Source organism: Micromys minutus, assembly GCF_963924665.1.
Source record: "Micromys minutus genome assembly, chromosome: 21".
Taxonomy (NCBI): domain Eukaryota; kingdom Metazoa; phylum Chordata; class Mammalia; order Rodentia; family Muridae; genus Micromys; species Micromys minutus.
The window spans coordinates 30,589,710-30,613,591 of NC_137956.1; the positions used below are offsets into that span (position 1 = coordinate 30,589,710).

The following is a 23,882-nucleotide window of genomic DNA, read 5'->3' on the forward strand; positions in this document are numbered from 1 at the left end:
ACCCACCCCCCGCCCCTTGTTAGAGAACTTTCATTAGGAGTCCAAAGTAGGCATGAATAATTAATCACTGACCACTGGTCATTAAGTTGTTCACTAGTCTCATGCCTAATCTGTGCTCATCAAGTGAGACTAGGATTTAACCCACTATTTACACCGTATTACTAGTACCTCCGATAACCAGCCCTTATCCTGGGGTTATGTATGTAAGGTTAGGGGCATTTAAGCTCCTGGTAAACTCATTAATTTAAAAACAAAATCAATGAACAAGATGAAATTCTTCAACCACTATACACACACCAAGTATTTTGGAAGTTCTCTCTCAGAACTAGGGACTGTGTCAATTTTTATACTAATCCAGCCAGATATATTGGCGCTTTCCTGATCCTAGCACTTGAGATGTGGTGGTGAGAAGAGAGTTCAAAGCCAGCCTGTACGATATGATATCCCATCCTCACACTGCCCAACTTGCTCACTATAATTAGGATTCTCCTGTCGTTCAGGAAATGACATGAGCTTTGTAAGCTCTGTGCCAGAGACCAAATGTTAATTTGTTACATCACAATCTGTCAAGGGCAGCTTTGTTCTGACTTAAAGAGGAAAACTACCCAGGCATGCCTCGGTGGTGATGATGGCTACGTTAAGTGTGCAAACTCACCACACAAAGTATTTAGTGTCCAAGACAAAAAAAAAAAAAAAAAAAAAAAAAAAAAAAAAAAAGGAAGACAAAAGAATAGAGCTTCAAATTTTTTCTCCTTACATATAGTTTAATTGATTAGGAGTGCTGAAACCCACATCACAGGCTAGGAGGTATTGTGATGGATGACATGTAATATGCCTGTGTCAGGTTTGGGTGCCACAGCCAGCTTCATAATCTGTATGCTTAGATCCTTTGCCAATATGAAAAGGTTTTCTGTGATTACTTCTTTAAGTAAGCTGGGTTTTCTGAATTGTACCCCTTTGCTTCTCTGTCTGGAACCCAGCCTGAATTCTGTAAGAGCTCCTGGAACTGCCTCATGATCCTAAAACCCACAGCATTCTTGCCCACCATTCTTAGCTTCTTGACTCAGGTTTTTGTCTGTTTTAGAGAGATGTTAGGCAATAGCCCAGGCTGGCCTGGATCTCATCCTGCCTCTTCTCCCAAGTAATGGGTTCACAAAAGTGTGTTATCGCATAGTTTTAGCTTTGGTTTCTCAGCTGAGACTTTCTTCCTTTACATATTCTGACTCTGATACACCTGCATCAGCTCAGCGTCCCATTTGATGACTGTCACTGTCCACACAACTTGAAATTTTCTTAGTTTTTTTCTACACCAAGTGCTTCTGAACTCTACCTCAGACATTCTATTAGTAATGAAATGCTGGGTTGTATGCACATCCAATGCAGAGCCCTGCCTTTTTATTTGAGGCACTCCAATGAGCCTTCTAAGTCAGTTACAACTCCAACACCTTCAGGGCTGTGTAGGGCTACTTGCACATGTACGCATACCAGCCAGTCTGAGACTGAAGGCACAGGTCCTCATATGCACAGTCAAGAAATAAGTTGAACAGCATATGAAACTTAACTGTACTTTCCAAACTCCACTTATTCTGTAACCTTACAAGTAATTTATTATAACTACAGTATCTTCTTCATCCAACCAGAAAGTTGGGGTTTTATACGTGTGTATTTCTTGCAAGCTATGCTAGTATTTTCTGTTCAAAAGAAGCAGGGAGAAAAGTTCATAATCATGCACCATACTCTTGGAATTACAATACCTCTAATGGAAAGAAAACTAGCCTGAGATTCCGGATTCTGCCCATCCTGAAAGCTATCCTAGATACTGTGCTGCTGCTGTTACCTACTTAGATACTAGAGTAAATGAGAAGAAACTAACAGAGCTGACCAGATGACTCGGGGTAAAACTATCTCCCACAGAGGAAGGAGAGTACCCATCAACTCCCCAAAGTTGTCCTGACCTCCACACAAATACCATGTGAAAACACTCAAACACATACAATAGATCAAAAAGATAATTTAAGAGATAAAAATAAGATTGAAGCTAAGGTGAGTTTCTGCTGTCTTCCCAACTAGGTTGGCTCCTGACTTCTCTCTATGCCCTGACTGCCTAATGTGATCTGTACTGTGAGCAAGAGTGAGCTAAGGCATCTGCTGAACAGTGAGATGTGATCTGCATGGCAGCACATGCCTACATAAAATGTGTATGTCTGGCAGTATGTGTACGTAAGACACACACGTGCCTATAACCCCAGCAGTTGGGATATAGGACGATCAAGAGTCTGAGGTCATCATTAACTGTGAGTGAGTCTGAGATGAGCCTGGACCACAGGAGCCACTATCACAAAACAAACAAACAAAGCTATGTATACACAAAAGATGAAAGAACACAGAACTGGGCCAAGACTGACCAGGAAGCCAGAGAGCAGAGAGTAGTGCATCATCCCTGAGCAGCTCGAGTTTTCTGCTCAGACCTCAGAGAGCTTTGTGTGACTTCTGGTTTTGTAACTGTGATAGACCGTGCTCTGGTGATCAGATGTGCTACTCACCAACTTCACAGAAGGACATTATCTTCCTGAGCCTGGCCTATCTGGTGATTCTTTAAAGGGATTCTACAGCTCAAATGACTTCTCAGGCTAGGAGTACTCACTGCTTTTACAGAAGGCCAACCTTAGTTCCTAGCACCTAAAAAGGGCAGCTTATAACCTTGGGCACCTACATTAAAATGGCACATGCATACTAACACAAGCATGTGACATGTGCACACATACACATACACACACATATGCATGTACACACACACACACACACACATACACACACACACATACACACACCAGTGGCAGCTATAGTGGCACAAGCCTTTCATCCCAGCATTTAGGAGATGGAAGCAGGTAGATCTCTGTGAGTTGAGACCACTCTGATCTACAAAGTGAATACCAGAATAGCCAAAAAATACAGTGAGTAAAACCCTGTCTCAGAGCCAAATAAACAAAAATAAAGTTTGAGGGGACACCCTTTAGATCAGTAGGGACTTCACTGAAAGATAACAGTTACCAAAATGGGCACAAAAGAAATAGAAAATTTTACTACTTACATAGCCTCTGAGGAAACTTAGACAATTTAAAATTTCTAAATTAACATAATGTGAACAATTAAATGTTTAAATTTTCTTATTTCATTTGTTTATTTATGCATTTATTTTGTACATGTGCATGCATGTATGCATGTAGGGCAGCCTGTAGGATTCAGTTCTCTTCTTCCCACACATACATGGGTTCTGGGAGTCAAGTTCAGATCAGGTAGCAAGAACAGTCATCTGCTGAGACAGCTAGCCCATTCCAAATTATGCTCTTTTATGTATTTAAGTGTTAAAGATTACATTTTATTAATTATGTGTGTGTTTGTCCTGTGTGCATGTGAGTGCAGAAGACAATGGAGGACAAAGGTGTCAGATCCCCCAGGAGCTGGAGTTATAGGCAGATGTGAATACAGCCACTCAGTTTGCTGCTGGGAATGGAACTCTGTAGTCCAATCCAATTTTCTTTTCTTTCTTTGGATGGCCTAGGACTTTTGTAGACCAGACTGGCCTCCAATTCATACAGATCTACCTGCCTCTGCTATCACGTGCTGAGATTAAGCCAATGCAACACCAAACCCAGACTTTATATTTCTTTTCTTTTCTTTCTTTCCATTCATTTATTTATTTACTTACTTACTTACTTACTTATGTACTTACTTATTATTTACTTACTTATTGAGACAAGGTTTCTTTGTGTAGCCCTGGCTATGATCTGTAGACCAAAGTAGATCTCAACACACAGAAATCTGTCTGCCTCTGCCTCCCCAGTGCTAGAATTAAAGGCATGTGCTACCACCACCTGGCTGTTTCAAATTTCTTAATGAAAACCCTTTCCACAAAGAAAAATTAAGCATAAGATAGTTTGAAGTATTCTCTCAAACACTGAAGCAAGAAAAATTACTGTATATTACTTTATATTGAGAAAATAGACGAGGCAGAAGGGGAGAGGCTGAAGAAATGGTTGAAGGCAATGGGGGTGGGGAGCTGGGGGAGTGGGGAGTGTAGCTCTAGCTACAGTTCCAAAGGACTTGAATTACACCCCAGCACTCAGGCAGGGTGGCTCGAAACTCGAAAGAGGTTGAACACCCTTTTCTGGACTCTTAGAAAACTGGGACACATGTGACATCATACATGCACAATTTTTTAAAAAAATTAAAATGCCTTTAATCCCAACACTTCAAACTCAAAATCTCTGAGTTTGAAGCCAACTAGGTCTACAGAGGGAGTTAGTTCTAGGACAGCCAAAGCTACACAGAAAAATGCTATCTTAAAAAAGCAAAACAAGCAGACAAAACAGTAAAATTATAGAAAAGTAGACAATTGAAACATTTCTCCACTTTATGCATCTGACCGTTGTCTGCTTATCGATAAAGCAGTCCCTAATCACCCAACCATCTGTCCATTTACTGTGGTACCTGCACATGCACATGCCAGACAAGTCATGCTTTTGAGCTCCACCCCAACCCTCCTCACCTCTGGGCCAGCATTATTCTGATACAAATGAAAGGTACTGCAGGTAAAGAAGCAAGTCATCCAGGTAATACATAATAATAATTAATGGTGAGGCTGAGGCTGGAGGGTTTCTGCAAGTTTCAGTGCTGCAGTGTAAGACTCCTGCCTGGCCCACCCTCCAAAAAAGAATAAACATTGTCCAATAGTTTTCATAAGCAACAATAAAACCCTACAGACTAGCTATTAAGTCTTATAACCTGTAAAAGACATGCTTTTCTCATGCCATAGTACTATGACTGAAACACTAACTCTCTGGGTCTTCAGCCAGACTTCAGACATGATCTGTGTCATGAACATTGTGTGGGGGTTCTCAGCCTTTCTGACTCAGACAAGAATAAACCACTGGTTCGCTCGTGTCTCTGGATTGTCAACTTTGCAGATCCTGAGGTGGCACTGCATACTTCCAAAGCCATTCAAGCCAGATCTTCCTAGTAAGTCACCAAATGTGTGTTCTCATGTATCTGTGATACATGTGAACAGTCACAGGTAGGCATGCACAGTGATCCTCTCTTAGCTGTTGTTACAGGAAATGCTCAGGCACTCACACACCCATCTCTTCTGTTTGTAATACACATCTCAGCCAAGGGTGTCAGGAAAGAAACAAAGTACTTGCTTTTTGTTTGTTTTTCCTTTTTATTAGCACAGAACTAGAACACCTAACCTTTCTAGCAATCTGTATCTACAGGAAATATGGTAGTTGGTTCTCTTTACTTATTCTATGATGCCATAAGATGGAAGGACAAGAGAATCAGTCAAGGTGAATAGGTGGGGAAACACACATTAAGTAGCATGTCACCAAGCACATCTTTTTTACTGCTGATGGAAATTACAAAGCTGTGGGTCTGAAATACTAAGGACTCATCCTGCCACTAACAAAGAAATGAAGTATAATGTGCTAGAGAAAAGCAAAACACACACTAAACACTTGATTAATCTTCTGGAAGAAAAAACTGAATAAAAGTAAAAGAGGTATTATTATTAAATAACAATAAAGAACCACAAAAGCAGCAAAGAACTAGGCCAACAAGATGGCTCAGTGGCAGCGGTGTCTGCAGCTAAGCACAATGACCGCTGGGACCCAAGGTGGAAGGAGGAATCCAATGTGTGACCAAGTCCTCCTATGACTTCATATGCATGCCATGGCACAGGCATACATGCATTGACACACATTTATAATCAGTAAATAAAATGTAGTTCATTTCTAAAGACCTAAAGAACTGCTCAGTGATGTGGGGCTTGCTTACTGTGTGCAAGGCCCCAGGACCAACACCAAATAGAGTTTAAAAAAAAAACAAAAAACCAAAATAACTGATAAAAGTTTTGGAAGTCACACAGTAGCCTCCAGAGGCAAGGAGCAAGGGTGCAGCCCCATACATGCATTTCTGGGTGAAAGCACACACATATATACAATATAAAATATACATTATGTCCCAAGGATCTGACTATATAAAACTCTGCCCATATATCTTTCCAGACTGGTTTAAATTCTTGGTCCTCCTATAAGTGCTGGATTATAGGCTCATAACACCGCATTCTACCACTATGTTTGGTTTCTGCTTTTAACAATAAAATCCTTAAGGAACTTCATTGAGTGTTTGCTAATCCTCAGGAATGTCTAAGATGTACTCAGAAGTGAATAAAACAAATAACTATTTGATCATTAGCAACACTCAACAAAAATAAATAAATACATACACACACACACACACACACACACACACAGACACACACACACACACATACACCAAACATTCTTGCTGCCAATCCTGTGTGGTTTTTGCACCAGTTTAAACACAAAGGACAGTGATGAGGTTGAGTTAGACTCTCTTCTGATGGCAAGATGATGTCAAGAGAAGATGAGCATCTTTCTCCATCCTTATAATACTGTGTTCTAAGTCAGGAGACACTTTTTACAAAAGTTTTACTTACTGTTTGTGGGCATATGTGCGTAGTTATATGTGTATTCATGCATGCACGTGGGTGAACTCACACATTTGCCTATGTGAATTCAAGCACACCATGAATATAGAGGAGCCCATGGAGGTCAGAGAGTGTATTGGGTAATCTAGAAGTAGAGTTACAGGTGGTTGTCAGCTGCTATGTGGGTGCCAGGTACTGCTGAATCCAGGTCCTCTGCAAGAGCAGTAAGTGCTCATTGACACTGGGCCATCTCTTTTACCCTGTGACATACTTTTTAAATTGGAGAAATAATAAAAACAAGGTATGGGGGCATATGCCTATAATCCCAGTGCTTGGCAGGCAGGAGGCACCAGATTAGGAGTCCAAGGCTATCTTTTTTGCAAGAATAAGTTTTAGGCCAGCCTGAGCTACATGAGAGCCTGTTTCAAAGAAAGAAGAAAAGAAAAGAAATCCTAGCAGGACAGCTAGGATTATATAGAGAAGCTGTCTTTAAAAAAAAGAGACAAAACAGAACAGACGAGAAATAAAGAATACACAATAATAAAATTTTAAACTAAAAGGAAAAGAAAAAGATACCATTTAAGCAAAAAAATTGGCAAACTGCAAATCAACCATAAATATACAGTTTCAAAATGAAAGCTGAGCTGAGAACAAGACAACAGCCCTCATTTTAATACCAGCTGCTCAAGTGTTATCTGCAAGCTGTACAGAGAAACTTTACTTCTCACATATAAACACTTCTTTCTGTCCAAGTTCCTGATCTAAAGGCAGAATTTCCTCTGTGATATACACTAAAAAAAAATAATGTTAGGCTTTCCAATACATCTCTAATTAAATAATTCTTTAAAAGTAAAAAGTTGTCAGGCATAGTAGTTCATGCACAGTAACCCAGCACTTGGTTAGCAGAGGCAGAAATCAAGGAGTTCAAGGCAAGCTTTAGCTAAACGGCTAGTCTGGATTATATGAAATTCTGTCTCAAAACAAAAACAAACAAACAAACAAAAAATGGGGCAGAACACTCAATAGTTTTACAACAAGCTGCCAGACTCTATGAATGATACCACAGAGTTCATCAATTATACAAATAAGTGGTCAAGACCATTCAACTCTTAGCAAGTACTCACTTTCACGGTTTCTTCTGTATTAAGCTTATTTCCTTTTACCAAGACAATTTGGAAAGGGTTGTTGTTGTCCCAGACATGCTGTAAAAGAACAAAATAAACAGGCCTTTTAGTGAAATACATGAATATGACATGACAGTTGGGTGGCTAGGCATATGTCAACCTGACCAAAGCTGCAGTCATCTGAGGAGAAACCTTAGTGGAGAAAAAGTTTCCATAGGATCTGGCTATAAGTAAGACTGTGATGCCTTCTCTAGATTGATGTAGAAAGGCCCAGTCCAGGTGGCCCTGAGTTCTACAGGAAAGCAGACTGAGCAAGCCATGAGGAACAAACATTCCTTCATGAACCGTATCAGCTCCTGCCACCAGGTTCCTGCACGGTTTGAGTTCCTGCCTTGGCTTCCCCCAACAAATTATGACTCAGGATATGTAAGCCAAATAAACCCTTTCTAAGCCCTCACGTTACCTTTGGTTGTGGTGTTGTATCACAATGGTGACCCTAACTAGCCATGACAGTCTTTCAGCTCTCAAAGAGCACAGAGTTGTGAAAACAGGTCTGATCTAAAAATTAAGGAACATTTTTTCCTGGAACAAAAATTTCCAGGAAACATGGTGCACACCTCTCATCCCAGAACTCCAGAGGCAGAGGCAGGTGGCTCTAAGTTCTAGAAAAGTCTGGTCTACAACAAAGTGCATTCTGGGATAGCTACGGCAACACACAAAGAAACCCTATCTTGAGCTCCATCCCCTGCCAAACATCTTAAATATCATATTAAACACGACTGGCACTTGTTTTTTGTGTCTGTTAATGCTAAGAAATGAAATAAGGGAGAGAGGCAGGCAGAGGGCAAAAGGTGGATGTGTTGGAAACTATGTTTAATTCAAGAACATAGAAAGCTGAGGCAGGATGATTACCTTGAGTCGAAACAAGTTCATGCCAGCCCAAACCCACAATGAAACACTGGTTTGAACCCACACAGTCACCCCCAAACTGTTCTAACAGATTAAACTGATAGAAATTAAATATGTGGCACTTAGAAAGCTGAGAATTTCTAAGCCTCAAGTCGGGGACCAGAGCTACAAACAAAAACTGAGAAAAAGAAACAACAGAAATATACTACCTATTGAGACATCCCGTATCCTATGTCTCAAGCTGGTCAAGTATAATGTCTAATCTGACAGTATTTGGTGAGGAGGCACTAAAAGCACCATGCAGAAGAAAGCTACTTTTCAAGTGAATGGCAGTGAACTTTTGACAAAGAGGTTGATTTTCACAGAAGGAGAAGTGAGCAAAGGAAATGGGTCTGAGACTTAGCACACAAACTGAAAGTCACATGGCTTTGGGGTTACCAAAGGCTGACACAGAAACTTACAGAGATAACTCGTGTTTTCTTTGGTGGTAAAGGGAGAGGAAGGCTGGACGAGTTTCGGTTGATGGCAGCCTCTATGGCAATCATTTCTTGTTCATACATTTTCTTGATCTTACAACATTCCACAAGGATGAAATGGGGCAGGGTCCTATTCATCACACAGTTCCGGATATACTACGGCAGCAAGAGAGACGAGGGGACAGATTTTCGGGCATCATTTAAATCGACAAAAAAATTAATCAGAACAACACTATACTAAATGTACAGTATATTAACTATACTATATGTTACTCAACTTCGTATCAGGAATATAATCACTTACGATCACAACACAGGAAAGCTGGAGACCCCCAGTCGCTGACTACACCAGGGAATCCTGCAACTATTTCCACCCTCTGTGGGCACTGCATATGCATGGTGCACATACGTACACATGGGCAAAACTCCCATACACATTACATAAAAATAATCTAAAAACTATTACAACACAGGAGTCAGTGAGATGGCTCAGCAGGTAAGTCAATAGTCACCAACATGATGACTCATGTCTAGCCCTGACCTACATGGTGGTAGGAGTGAGACAACTCCCAACAGTTGTTTCCTAACCTCCATAAGCACACTCTGGTACACACAAATGCATACAAAACAAATAAATGAAAATGTTATAAAATCATAGCATAGCAGAGCATGGTGATTCATCCTTGTGGTATAATGTTCGGAAACTAAACCCAAGGGACCACAACTTTGAGGTCAGTGTAAGAGAACAGTAGGTTAACTCAGTATGAGCAAGAGGCCCTGTCCAGAAGACTACAGGCCAAGGATAAAGTTTGGAGGTAGGTCATCTGCTTAGCAGGTGCGAGAAACCCAGTCTAATTATTAGCATCAAACAAGCAAGCAAACAATCATCAACAACAAAAACCCCACATAAAATAGCCACTGTTAATTGAGCACCTAATTACCTAGAACAGAGAAAGACACGTACATCACGGTTATTCTTAATAACAGCCTTCAAGAGACCAAGTTCCATTTCACAGTTTGTGGCCATGAAAATCAGAAGGGTTAACTTACACATCTCATATCTCTAAGACCCAAATATAAATCCATTTGTCTGATACCCAAGTCACACTTTGGCCAATCAGCCAGAAATGGTCTAAGTGGTTCATTCCAGAAGATTCCTGATGTGGGCCTTTTACAGCAAGGATTCTAAGTGAGCGTTACCAGCAGTTTACCAAGGAAAGACCTTCTGGTCTTTCAACCTAAGGTTCTGTTTTATTTTCATAAAACCAGGAGACTCCACAAAGGATAAATTAAAAAAAACAAAACAAAAAAAAACAAAAAAACCAGACAGTGACTGTTCCCATTGCCAAAGATTACAAATATCTATGTATAAATCCCATAAATTCCTAAAAATAAATGTCTCCTATAGATCCAAAGTATCACCCAACTTGTTATGTGCAAGCCTGATGGAGGAAACCTCGTGCATGAGGAAGAAAGTGCTTCCCGGTTGCTCACCTTGCACTTTTACTTTCTTCTTCCTGCTCAGAGTTCAACGGCTGACTACCCCAGAGCTGTGCACATAAGCTGTCCTGTCCTAGGCCCCTCCTGAACCACAGGACACAACACAACCTTAACAGACAGTATAAAATCCATAACCTGTTAGTTGAATCTCAACCCACTTTCTCTTTGGTCACCTGAAACAAGGTGGCAAACAGCCTTGACTGGTTGCTGCCTCTGCCTCCCCACTGCTAGGAGCCCATGGGTATGCTGCCACCCTGGCTTCACGCTTTCTCTTCACACATATCACTCAATCTACGGCACCTCCATCCTTCCCACCACAGCTAACTCACTCGTGTAGCTCAGCAGCTGAAGGCTGAAGCAGGATTACATCCCTGTGGGCTAAAGTGAAACCATAGTCTCACAAACCCTAACACTACCACAAAATGGAACAGAATCCAACCAACCAACCAACCAACTAGGCAAGCCCAGACTTTAGACTGTCCTACTGACCTGAAGCTTGACCCCCTTTCAGTTACTGCTCCTATAACAACCACCTTTCAGCTTCGAAATCAATACCATATCTTTAAGTTCCTTGATGACAATCCCAAACATTCTGGTAAAGAAATTTCGAGCCAGGTGCGGTGGCACACACCTTAGTCCTAGTGCTCAGGAGGCTTAGGCAGGTAGATCTCTTGAGAGTTTGAGACCAGCCTGGTCTACAGAGGAAGTCACAGTGCATCCAGGACTATCTCTCACACACAAATTAAACAACATAGAAAGTGACTCGGGAATGATGGAGTGCCTTGTACAAACTCAAGTTATAAGGTTTAGAAGCACACACCTTTTACCCATAGAACCAACTAACTGACCACTGCAGACAGAATATACTCAAAGGCTAATTGAGATCTAATACTTGCAATACTCCTCCCACAAGTGGATATAATAAGAAAGAATAAAGGAATAAGAAATATGACAAACAATGAATGGGGACTAGACAGTGGAAAACCACATACTCAAAATACAGAAGGCCCTGGGTTCGATACCCAGCAGCAACAAAAGAAACAAATAACTAAAAATCTTTTTTTCTTTTTAAAAGGTATTACTATTGTGTGTGTAATGCATGTGTGTGAGCTGTGGAGGTTAGAGGACAACTCTGTGGGGTCGGATTTCTCCATCCACCTTTACAGGAGTTCCTAGGCTCAACCTCAGTTCTTCAGCAGTGCTCAGCAACCACCTTTACTGCTAAGCAACCTTGCAAAAAAAAAAAAAAAAAAAAAAAAAAAAAAAAAAAAAAACAACAACTTTACTTTTTCTGAGATGCTTACACGAATCTATTTAAACAAGTAGGTTTTTTTTTAAAACTTCCCTCAGAATATAACACTTACATATGTTTGTAAAAACTTAACAGGCAGCTATAGATACCACAGTTGGAATCCCATGCTCCAGAAAAACAATGTTAAGCACTGAAATAATCCACCAGCAGAATGCAAACATACAGACACATATTCACACACACAATCACTGTCCAAAGCAAACATAACTGGGAAGAAAAAAAGCTTGCCAAAACTTTAATAATGATCACCTAGGAGCAGGGTCCAGTAATAGATGTTTATTATATAATTCTGTAAAGCTTTCTGTAGGCTCCAAATGTTCAGTCAGCTACAGGCACTTCCTTAAAGACCTGGAAGGTAAAGGCACCTATAGACACTGTTGTAGTGACAAGTCAGTCACTATACATACCTGGAACTGAATTAGTGGATGATCACCAAACACATACTCCACTCTCCCACTGACTTGTAACACGTAGTCACAGGGGCTAGTTTCATCTTCCTTCCCACGAATAGTGAGGCGTTTCTGGATTGCCAATTCATTTATTTTTATAGGATTTAAATTGGGAGACACTTGAAAACTAAACACATCCTAAAGAGAGGGAAGGCAGAAACTGTGATACATTTTTATATTAGCCTGCAAAACACAACTGTGCTCAGATGTTCTATATGCTAAACATGCACACACTTATAATTTGTTTTCTGATTATTTAGAAGTAATGTTATTGCATTCTGAATATCACAGCTCCCAAGGTAAAATTAATATTTAGCTAAAGTTGGTGGGTATAGTGGCATTCTCCTGTAATTTCAGAATTTAGGCAGTAGAGCCAGAAGGATCAGAAGTTTGGGGCCAGCTTGAATACTCTGAATCTCTATACTAAGTTTATTCTTTGGTTTGGACTCTTTGTTAATAGGAATATTTACTGGTCATTTAAAAAGATATTACTTGAGGAGACTCAGTTTTATGAAAGTAAAACAAATGTGATATGCATATGACATTGTTTCTTTATGCAAACATGCTGTTTAAATATCATAACCATTTGTTTGTTTCAAATAAACCCACACCAAAAATCAGCTGAAGTTTATTCTCAGTAAGAGGTCAATGGATAGTATCCAATTATTACACAACCTGGGGCTAGGGGTAGAGCTCAGCAGCAGCCCATAGGTCAAGCATGATGGCCTGGTTTGTTATCGTTAATGTCATTTGTCTGTTTTGTTTTCAGTTTTGGAGGCAGGGTTTCTCTGTGTAGCCCTGACTGTCCTAGTATTTACTCTGCAGTCTAGGGTGGTCTCGAACTCAGATTTGCCTGCTTCTGACTCTGGAATAAAAGGTGTGCATTGCTGTGCCACCCTCTAGGCTTTGATGCCCAGCATGGGCAAAAAAGTATGTGTTGGTAAGTGGTAAGAAAAGATCCAGACCTTATTACTGATTATCCTATCAATTGATGATTTCTGTCCAATTTCACCAACTGTCGGAGGTTAGGGGAGAAAGAACTGCTGGGGATTGAACTTGTGTGTACTTCTGAGCTACACAAGCAAAGAACACCAACTAAAACAACAATGGAGGCTCAGTTCAAGTGTCTGCCTGGCAGGAGTGATGCCAGGGATTCCAAGCCCAGTGCTGTATAAACCAGGCTAGAATATGCACCTGCAATGCCAACAATGGGGACAGGGGACAGGAGGAGCAAAAGTTACAAGCCATTCATGAGACCTGACTCAAAAGAAAGAAAATTAGAAAGGAAGTTTAAAAAAAAAAATGAAAGAAAAAAAAAATCATGTAACTAGCCACCCCCCCCCCACTCCCAGCACTCACACGACAGCTCACAACTGTCTATAACTGCAGTTCTAAAGGATCCAAAGCCATGTGGCCTCTGTGGACACCAGGCATACAAGTAGCACACATACATGCAGGCAAAACACTCATACATATACAAAAAGTAAAAATAAAACACTGTTTCCTTTACAACTTTAAAAGGCAATTAAGTATGGTTTGACAACTCATTTTTATACTACTGTAACACGTCAAAAATGTTCGTACAAAGGCTACCACTGTCGACAACCATACACAATTACAACTAAGTCTATCGACTGCAAAAAAATTTTATAGTAGTGCTCTCTAAGCAAGAAGCACTTCTAAGAATGGAGCAGCAGTCAGGTAAAATCAGAGGCTCAGTATAAGATAATATAAGTAGAACACCAAACACTACCTGGCTATTTTCAAAATGCACAGCCACAACCAGCTTCCCGCCGTAAAGTTTATCTTCCAAGTTCTCCAGGACGGACGGCTCGTGCTCAGGTGGATACGTGTGCTTCAGCCAGTCAATCCAAGACAGCCCTACCAGAGACTGGATCTTGTCCTCACTGAATTTGCGCATTTTTCTTCTAAATTCATTCACTTCAGGATCCTTCAAGGCATCAAATTCATGAAGACCTAAAGAAATTTTGTAAATATGTTATATTTTTCGTAGCTAAAAACAATTTTAAAAAAACACAAAATATCTTCAATACAAACTAGCTTGGATATTTGTCTTTTACTAACCAGATAAAACTGAGTAGGAAACTACCATGAAAGACAAACTTAACACAGATAAAATGGGTCTCATATATAAAATATACATGCTGTTGGATCTCTGAAACACACAAATTTAAAACATTATGTAGAAATATAGGTGGGTTATTAATCTTACAACAATCAATACTGGGCACGAAGGTGCACACCTATAATACTTGGAGAATTTGGGAGTGGAGGGAGGAGAGCCACTACAAGTTTCAGTGATGGCTACAGAGAAAGCAGACTACACTCACAAAAGTAAAAATGTAATAATAAGAAATAAAATTCATAATACACAATTTAAAAACCACATGATAAAAAGATCCATAGATTTTCCTGAACAGTCCTGAACCTATAAAAAACAAACACCCTATTGCTGTAAATTAGCTGTGGATGACCTATATAATTTTAGTAGAAACATTTGGGCCCCCAGCAGGCATGTATTAACAGACACATATGCCCCGGGATAGCTATCAATATGATTCAACACAAAATGTTATGAAGAACTGGGGAAAGGAGGCAACTTTTACATGGTTTGTAAGCATGAATTCTGTAGGTAATAAAATCATGCTGCCTACAATGGGAGTTTCTTAGAGTGCCCTGTTAACATTCTTCTATTCACAGATAATGGTTAACAGGGGAGGAAAGAGAAATGAATATCCAACAGCAAAACCAACCTCCTAAATACGTCCACTCCACCTCTCAGTGTGGGGCATGGGGGAATGGTGGAATACTTGAAACACGGTTTACCACAGCCTAGGCTGCTCTCAAATTCAAATTTAAGGTAGTTTTCATGCTTTGGTCTGCATGCTGGATTGCTGGATGCACTACTATACCAGCTCTAAAATACCTTCCCAATGTCTTCAAATTGTCTACCTGTTTCTGCAGCCACCCACCCAATGCTATTCCTCATCCTCGCTCCTTCAGGTGATTTTTACAACATTTTCCACAGAGTCCTTACTTGAAGACTTTATTTTAAAGTTACATGTTTATTGATTTGGTGGAAGGGTACAGACGCATACAGACGTGCACACACACACACACACACACACACACACACACACACACACACACACACACACACACACTAGAAGACTGTCAGTCCTTGAAGGTACTGGGAATCAACCTCAGGTAGTGAGACTTAATCTCCAGTGTCTTCACTCAGTGGATGGCCTTGCAGCCTAATCTCTAATCTTATATCTGTGCAAGATTTCTAAGTGCAAATCTGATGTTACTTCTCATTTAAATTCTTTCAACAGAAAATTTCCTTGAATGGGACTTAGCTTCTAAACGTGTACGCTGTTCTTGCAGAGGCCCAAGTTTGCTCTCAGCACTACTTTAGGGGCGGGGATGGTGCTCATAGCCAACCGAAACTCCAGCTCCAGAGAATCTGATGCCCTCTTGTAGCCTCCACTGGCACCTGCATTCTCGTACACACCCAAATACCCATAAGTTAACTTCTTTTAATTTCCCAGAGAACAGAAATGGGATGAGAGTCCAAGCCACTGTCTAGGCCAAGAGGATGTTCACAGAGCCCAGATTAAAGTGAACTCCAGAGGACTTGGCTCTCAGCTGAGACAGTAGTATCCCAGTTCACAGATTTCAGCAAACGGGCCTCTCGAATGTCATTGTTCTCCTTGGAGAGCTTTTCTTTTTGTGAATGTTTAGCTTTTCCTATTCTTTTAAATTATCAGGAAAAAATATCTCCAGCTCAACCAAGATAAAATGACTCCTTCCCACAGATTGACATCCAGGGTCTGTTTCCGTGCCCCCTCTTCCCCGAAATTAAAGATGGAATTTAAGGCATTGTACAAAATTTGGTATCTTCCATGTCTTTCAAGCCCAAACATTTCACAGGATCTAAAAGATAATAGTGTTAACTATTGGTTTTGAAGTTATTCTTGATGGTCCATCACAAAGTGAACCATGCCCCTTTGCTCACCTTCACCTGCACCTCATCAGCATCTGTTCAGGATTAGACTCCCCGAGCAGCTTCCCTGGACTTCCCTGCACACTCTGACCACAGCCCTTTGTGACTTGGCAGTGTAGCCACTGCACTCTAGTGTCTGCCTACTGAGCCATTATTTCCCACCAAGAGTCCCATACATCATGGCTACAATACCAAGTATAAAGATTCAACATATACCAAAGTAGAAAAATCACTGCTGATTTGGTATTAACTGCTTCTTTAATGCATATGTGAGGGTTTATGCACATATGTGTATTTATATGCAGGTTGGGACCAACAGACAATTTCATACACTGTTCTCAGCAGCACCTTCTATTGAGAGAGGATCTCTCACTGATCTGAAGGTCATTTATTAGGCTAGAGTGGGTAGCCAACAGCCTCCAAAATCCTCTTGTCTCTGCCTCCCAAGTAGAGACAAATCTCTGAGATTACAACATTTGCTCCATGATTTGTTGTTGCTATTGTTTTGTTTGTTGGAATGGGGTCTCTCTATGTAGTGATGGCTGTCCTGGAACTTGCTACTTAGACCTGGCTGGCCTCAAACTCACAAAGATCTTTGATGCTTCTGCCCACCAGTGCTGGGATTAAAGGCCACACCTGGGCTGTGTATATTCTTTATATAAAGTAATGCTTCACGAATTTTGAGGACCACTGAAAAAATCTTTTTAAAATGAAGTTTGGGGGCCAGCAAGATGGCTCAGTAAAAGATACTTAAGTAAAGATGCCAAGGCTGACAGTTAAAGTTGATTCCTGGAACTCATGGAGGAAGGAGAGAATGGACTCCTGACAATTTGCCCTCTGACCTCCACGTGTGCACCAACAAGCACACACATAAATAAATGCAATTTTGATTAAATTTTGGAGTAAGTGAGGTGTCTCAGTGGTAAGTGCTTGCTGCACAGGTGGACATTCTACGCCTGGAACTGAGAGAAGGGAGAGAATGTTTCAAGGTTTGTCGACTCTGTATGTGCAATGTCCGTGCACAAATTCACACTTACAGAACAACAACAGAAGTTTCATTTTTTAGAATTTAAGGGCTAGGGTTAAGTGTGGTGGCATACTTGTGAAGCAAAAGCATGTGGGGCTCTGTGAGTTCAAGACGAGCCTGTCTACACAGTGAGCTCAGCCAGCCAGAAGGAAACAGAGAAATTCTTATCCTTGGGAAAAAGTTAGTATTGTTATGACAATGATGATGATGTAGTAAATCAGGGAAGAGCAGCCAGGCAGTGTGGCAAATGTCTGTAATCTGAGGAATTCAGAAAATTAAAGCAGTAAGCTCTCAAATTTAAGATCAGCAAGGTCTACATGAGCTAATTCCAGGTCAGCCTGAGTGGCACAGTAAGACCTGTACCAGAAATCACTCTGCATGCTACCAAAGAAGAAAAGTTAATGCCAGCTACAAACCTGACAGTCTATAATGGCATCCTGCCTGCAAAGCAGATGGACCCCACACCCAACACTGCTTGGGTGACTAAAAACATGTACCTACAAAGTCCTGCAGCAGACAGGAACAAATACAGGGTCCTGAGAGTATGCAGAGAAAAAGACTTGAAGCACTCACCCCTAAACAGTATGTCTCTATAAAATCCCTCACCTCAGGACTCAGGAAAAACCTGGTGAAAAATGTGTAAGAGCCAGAGGGGATGGAAGACACCAAGGAAACAAGGCTTTCCAAAGCACACATGAACTCAAGAGACTGAGGCAGCACGCACAGTGCCTGCACGGTCTGCACCAGACAGGATCCTACAGCTGAAAGTGGACAAATACCCCATCCCTAACCCTGAACTGTCTCCAGCTGATAACCAATTGCAAATGAAAAATGTTTTCTACAAGACAGTCTTAATGGGAAACTACTTTCTTTTTAAAAGACGTATTTATTTTATATGTATGAGTACACTGTCACTGTCTTCAGACATGCCAGAAGTGGGCATCAGATCCCATAATAGATGGTTGTGAGCCACCATGTGGTTGCTGAGAATTGAACTCAGGACCTCTGGTGGAGCGGCTGTCAGTGGTCTTAACCACTGAGCCATCTCTCCAGACTAACAAACTACTCTTAATGGTAGGCTTCATATCCAGCAGTAAATGGCTAATGAAAAAACAAAGTCAATGGAAGTCAATGGCATCTTATCTTTGGAAGTTCTTTGTCTCAAAATGTGTCAGGGCCTTCAAAAGTCTTCAAAGGTCTTTTGTGTGTATTACGGGGCTCCCGTGGGTACAAGTGTACAAATGAGTTTCTTGGCTTTTCCCTGTTTGTTTTATCTTATATCTTATTATTATCCTTTAGATCCCTGTTTGTTGTCAAACTAGACAGAAAAAGGTGACTCCAGATGGGAAGGGAGGTCGGGAAGAACTAGTTATATTAAAAATATATTTTCAGTAAAATAAACTGGGCTGGAGAGATGGCCCAGCAGTTAGAAGCGCTGACTGTTCTTCCAGAGATCCTGAGTTCAATTCCCAGCAACCACATGGTGGCTCACAACCATCTGTAATGGGATCTGATGCCCTCTTCTAAGATGGTGTACTCACATCCATAAAATAAAAATCTCTTTTTTAAAAAATATAAATAAAATAATTTAAAATTATTAAAAATAAAATAATTTAAAAACCTTTAAAAATTATAAAAATTTGGAACTGGAGAGTGTCTCAGTGACAATGAGCTTGCATAGCATTCATGAGGGTTTGGGATGATTCCTAGGACTAATACTAACATGGGTCAGATGTCATTAATAACTTAAGTAAATTTAAACCTAATTTTCCATATCCTTTCTCTTAGGAAAATGACAGAAAACAGTGCATGACATATAGGCAAATATAAAAGGCACAAGAAAACACAATGATCACACTAAAAATATTACTATACTCCTACAGACAGTCAGGCAATCTGGTCAGTGACCGTCTCCTCCAGCACTACTGAGTATAGCCATGGGAGACCAGGCCAAGAGTTGGAAACCAGCTTGGGTAAAATACTTAACCTAGTCTCAAACAGAACAAAACGCAGACCTGGTGGGGGAGGAGACCTGAGTGGCAGTGGGGCTGGGGATTGAACTCAGGGCCTGGGACATCAAGCCAGTGTTCTACCAAAGACACTCACAGCTTTCTTCTAAAGCGCTTCCTCTGCACCAGAATGCAAAACTGCCTTGGAGGCTTCCACTTGAGATCTTCCTTCCCTGGCCTCTGAATCAGCGGGATTACAAATTTCCAAAACCAGACCCAACTCAACAGTCTACGAAGATGAGACTGCTGATAAGCTGTCTGCCGTGAGTCTGCTTTACTGGGTGCTGTAGAAAGCAAGGCATGGGAGCATGCCCTTTCACCGGAGAGAGCAGTTAGAGCACAAAGACCAACTAGGTAAATAACTATTTAGAATAAACAGTAAAGAAATATCAAGCATACCATCCTGGAGGAAATAGTATTTTTAGCCTGCACAGGGCCTTTCTGCTGTAAAAGTTCTATTGTTTTCTTTGGACAGAGGAGGGAGCAACCTTGTTCCTGAAGTTAAACTGAAGTAATTGTTTATTGTTTTCTCAGGAGGCATGACCTCACCCAGCCCTGGATACAGTCACTATGGACAGAGCAGCAACTGCAGACACCGACTCTTTAGGTATGAACAGTGAGGACACACTCTGAAACAGACTTATCCATAAAAATGTTCAGTGTGTGATCTTAAAAAATAGCCAGATTGCCTAAGAAATAATATTCATAAAGAGCTGAGCATATAAACTGCTTAGTTTGTGCTATAAACATTGTTTATATCTTGGTCAACTTGCAGAGCACATTACACAAACCACAGATGCAGTAAGTCAAGATACTACACGAATGTCTATTGCTCTATAACCTGGTGCTGTCTGGGTAGGTAAAGGCTGCAAGACGAAAAGACAGCACTGCTTAATCACACCACAGATAAATCCTGAAGACATGTTTTAGCCCAAGTATATCCTGTGAAATGCTGGTATCTCCTATATTGTTATTTGCTAAACTAACCGAGCTTAGGACAGTTAGTGGTGGCTAGTTAATCCATACCTGAGATTAAGAGTAATCTAAATTTGGGCCTACAGGATGGCTTAGTACCTGACCACCAAACCTGAAGACCAGAGTTCAATGCCCAGAATATACTTGGTGGGAAACCAGCAATAACCTTGTTCTATGACTTATACACACAAAGAGAGAGAGAGAGAGAGAGAGAGAGAGAGAGAGGGAGGGAGGGAGGGAGGGAGGGAGGGAGGGAGGGAGGAAGAGGGAGGGAGGGAGACAGGGAGAGTTAGGCAAACATCCAAACCCAAATAGATAAATAAATTTAATGAAAAATTGGGGTAGTAGGTGAGCACCTTACCCCCACAAAAAAAGCTACCGTAAAGGAGGTGGCACTTTATTATGCTACTGCAATAAATCTCACTAAAGCAGTTAGTCAATCAAATCCTAAAGGCTCCAGAGACTTTCTGATTTGGGATTAATCTTCAAAGCCCTATCCTTAGTAACCCTTGTAGTTCCTAAGTCGGATTAGCACTTTCTCTAAAGCAAGATGATGACAGACATTAAATCTTGTCTGCTAAGATTTCTACAGTAAGAGAAAATTAATTCCTCCGTGTCCTTAATTTTCTCCAGAAATTCTTTTCTTTTCTTTTTTTTTTTTTTTTTTTTTTTTTTTGACAGGGTCTTGTGTAGCCCTTGGGAGCCTCCATGTAGCTGAGGATGACTTTGAACTCCTGACCCCTCCAGCATGCATCACCATGCCCATATTTGTTTACTTGGATGGAGCTCAGGGATTCACAAATCCTAGGCAAGCATTCTACCAACTGAGAGACATCTTCAGCCCCTAGAAATAATTTAAGAAATTATGGATATATCTTTATTTGATAGAAACTTCTAATTAAAATTAACTTCAGTAAAAGAGCAAAAATTTGCCAAGGACATGAGTTAATTTATAGAAACATTAATCAACTTATAGTCTTAAGTGGTAAACAGTTATATATAAAATAAGCTCATATTAGGTGTTTATAGGTAGTTCATAAAAAAAAATAAAAATCATCTATTACAAAAAGGTTTCTCAGCCAAGAAAAGTAGAGCAGGCCTCCAATATCTGCACCCATGAGGCCGAGGCAGGAGGATAGCCATTTTAATCTGTCACACTATTTATTCCTGGCTGCCCTGTAACTTGCTATGTTGACCAGTCTGGCTAGCTCACAGAGTGCTACATTAAATAAGCACATGATCACACTCAGTGGATAGCCATTCCAAGACCTCAGCTTCTCTACACAGTGAGACAGAAACCCATCTGGGCCATTATATAAGACATGTACTGGCAATTTTCTCAAATTACCTGTTTCTCAAAAAAAAAAAAAAAACTTGTGTAAAATAAAAATAAGCCATTAGTAAAGAAAAGTACATGAAATGCAAGCCCGTGGGTGCAGAGGCAGCATCGCATAGCTAGGGCTGTGTCACAACATTCAGCCTTCAGTTGTTACTCTCCAACCCTGAACACATATCAGTGCACAGACTAAATACTGAAACTGAAGCCTTAGGATATACTTACAAGTTAACACACAGAACAAAGACTTCATAACTGGAAACTTTTGAGTTACCTTTTCCTATAAGAACTCCAATTTTTGAGTCCAATTTCTCTGCTGGGTCACAGCTTCTAGTCACTAATTTGAGAACTGGAAGAAAAGGTCTGACGTCACAAAGTCTTCGTGTTTCATCTTCAAGTTCCTCATATACGGCAGTTTGATTCACACATGCAAACATATAGGAGTCAATGTCCATAAGGAGGTTAAACATTGGGTAATTGTGAACTTGCTTCCATAACATCTGCAGGGAAATATGGTAAGACATTATCTGGAATGCTAGCACACGTGCACAGAGATACATATACAACAATGCCCACTGCCAGTTTACAAAAGTCAAAACTCATGGGGCTAGACAGGACTTAGCTATCAGCAACATTGGCTGGGAGCAGAGGTATGCCTTTAATCCCAGCACTTGGAAAGCAAAGACATGTGGATCTCTGTAAGTTCAAGGCTAGCCCGGTTTTAAGAGTAAGTTCCTGAAGAGTGAGCCAAGGTTGTTACACAGACCTTGAAAAAACAAAAAGGAATAAAAGAACACTGTCAGCTCTTTCAGGAGCAGGGTTCAATTGCCAGGCCCCATACTCAGCCCATTGCCATCTGAAACTCCAGTCCCAGAGGATCCAATCTTCCGACTTCTGCAGACACTGCAAGCATGTCACACACAGACATACATGCAGGCAAAATACCCATATACATAAAAACTTGCAAAAAGTCAACTCACAGAGAAGCTAAATGTTTAGTAGTAAGGGCGAGATAACTGGATTACAAAATCATAATAAGCTAACGAGAACAGAGATTAAAACCTGACTAGGGAACTTAGGCCATATGGATGAGTGGTTCTCTTTTTGCTGGTGGGGATATAACTTTGTATGTGGCTTCAAACTTTCAGTAACCCATTTCACCACACCCTCCCCCAAGTATCCAATTACAGACATAAACCATGCCTGGTGAAATTTTTTTGTCTTCTTTTTCAAACAAATGTTACATGCATTGGATTGCTATGGTGCCCTGTGCTATTTGAACTCACTGAGAAGGTGGCTCTGAAAATTGGGTTGTTTCTTCCCGTTTCAGACTCAAACCTGTGTGTCTCAAAAGTAACTTCTAGAGCCTTGTCTAGGGATGGGACCTAACTGAAAGCCAAACAGCCCAAGAGTAGAAAAACACCATGCTCTTGAGAACAGCTAGACGACGAGGCGTTCCTCAGGCTACCCTGGAGCGCTCCGCACTGAGAATGGGAGGCAGAAATTCAGCCGAGGGAAGTTTCTGCCTGATGCCTTAATTTGATGGTGTTTTGCTATCTATCTTACTTTTATTTGTTCTCTTACTTTTGTTTGATATATATACTTAATAAACTCATTGATTCAAAACCAAAAGTATAGCTATTATAGATCATTCTCTTGCTGATACAAAACAGTAAATTAAAATAGGTTATACAGGGAATTGTTCTACATTCCTATGTAATATAACACAGCACGAAAAATATGTGAAGAAAATTTCCCATGAACATTAAGAACCAATGATATTTAACATACCTAAAAATAGCTTTCAATTAAAAACAAAACAAAACAAGGAACAGAGTGTGATGGGATGGCCTACAATCCCAGGGCACAAGGCAGAGTCAAGAGAGAGGGAAGGGCTCTTGGCCTCTCTTGCCTCCTGGCTCTCTTGCTCTCCCAACCCTATCCCTCCTCTTCCCCTTCCCTTCCCCCCTCTCTCTCCACGTGCTCACGGCCCATGGCCGGCCCCTACTCCTCTACTTTCCTCTATTCCTCTCCTCTTACCCCCCCCATCTCTCTCTGCCTCTACCACCACCCTCTTAACTCTCCTATGACCTGAATAAACTCTATTCTGTACTAAAAAAAAAGAGGGGGAGGGGAATCAAGGTTATCCTCTGTTGTATACAAGTTCAAGCCAGTCTGTACTACAAGAAACTCTATAAATGACTAAATTATACATCTTAACGGCATGCAT

The 23,882-nt window shown here is 40.7% G+C and overlaps 1 protein-coding gene across 1 annotated transcript in view; it reads right to left on the reverse strand.

Annotated features, from left to right (window-relative positions):
* PIK3CB (phosphatidylinositol-4,5-bisphosphate 3-kinase catalytic subunit beta) overlaps positions 1–23,882 on the reverse strand; it is a 98,043-nt gene that overhangs the window by 41,494 nt on the left and 32,667 nt on the right. Inside the window, exons 4-8 of the mRNA XM_080934886.1 lie at positions 21,927–22,152; positions 14,032–14,255; positions 12,237–12,416; positions 9,003–9,173; positions 7,633–7,710 (exon numbers count right to left, since the gene is read on the reverse strand). Coding sequence (XP_080791012.1) covers positions 7,633–7,710; positions 9,003–9,173; positions 12,237–12,416; positions 14,032–14,255; positions 21,927–22,152 — 879 coding nt within the window. The remainder of the gene's footprint in view (positions 1–7,632; positions 7,711–9,002; positions 9,174–12,236; positions 12,417–14,031; positions 14,256–21,926; positions 22,153–23,882) is intronic.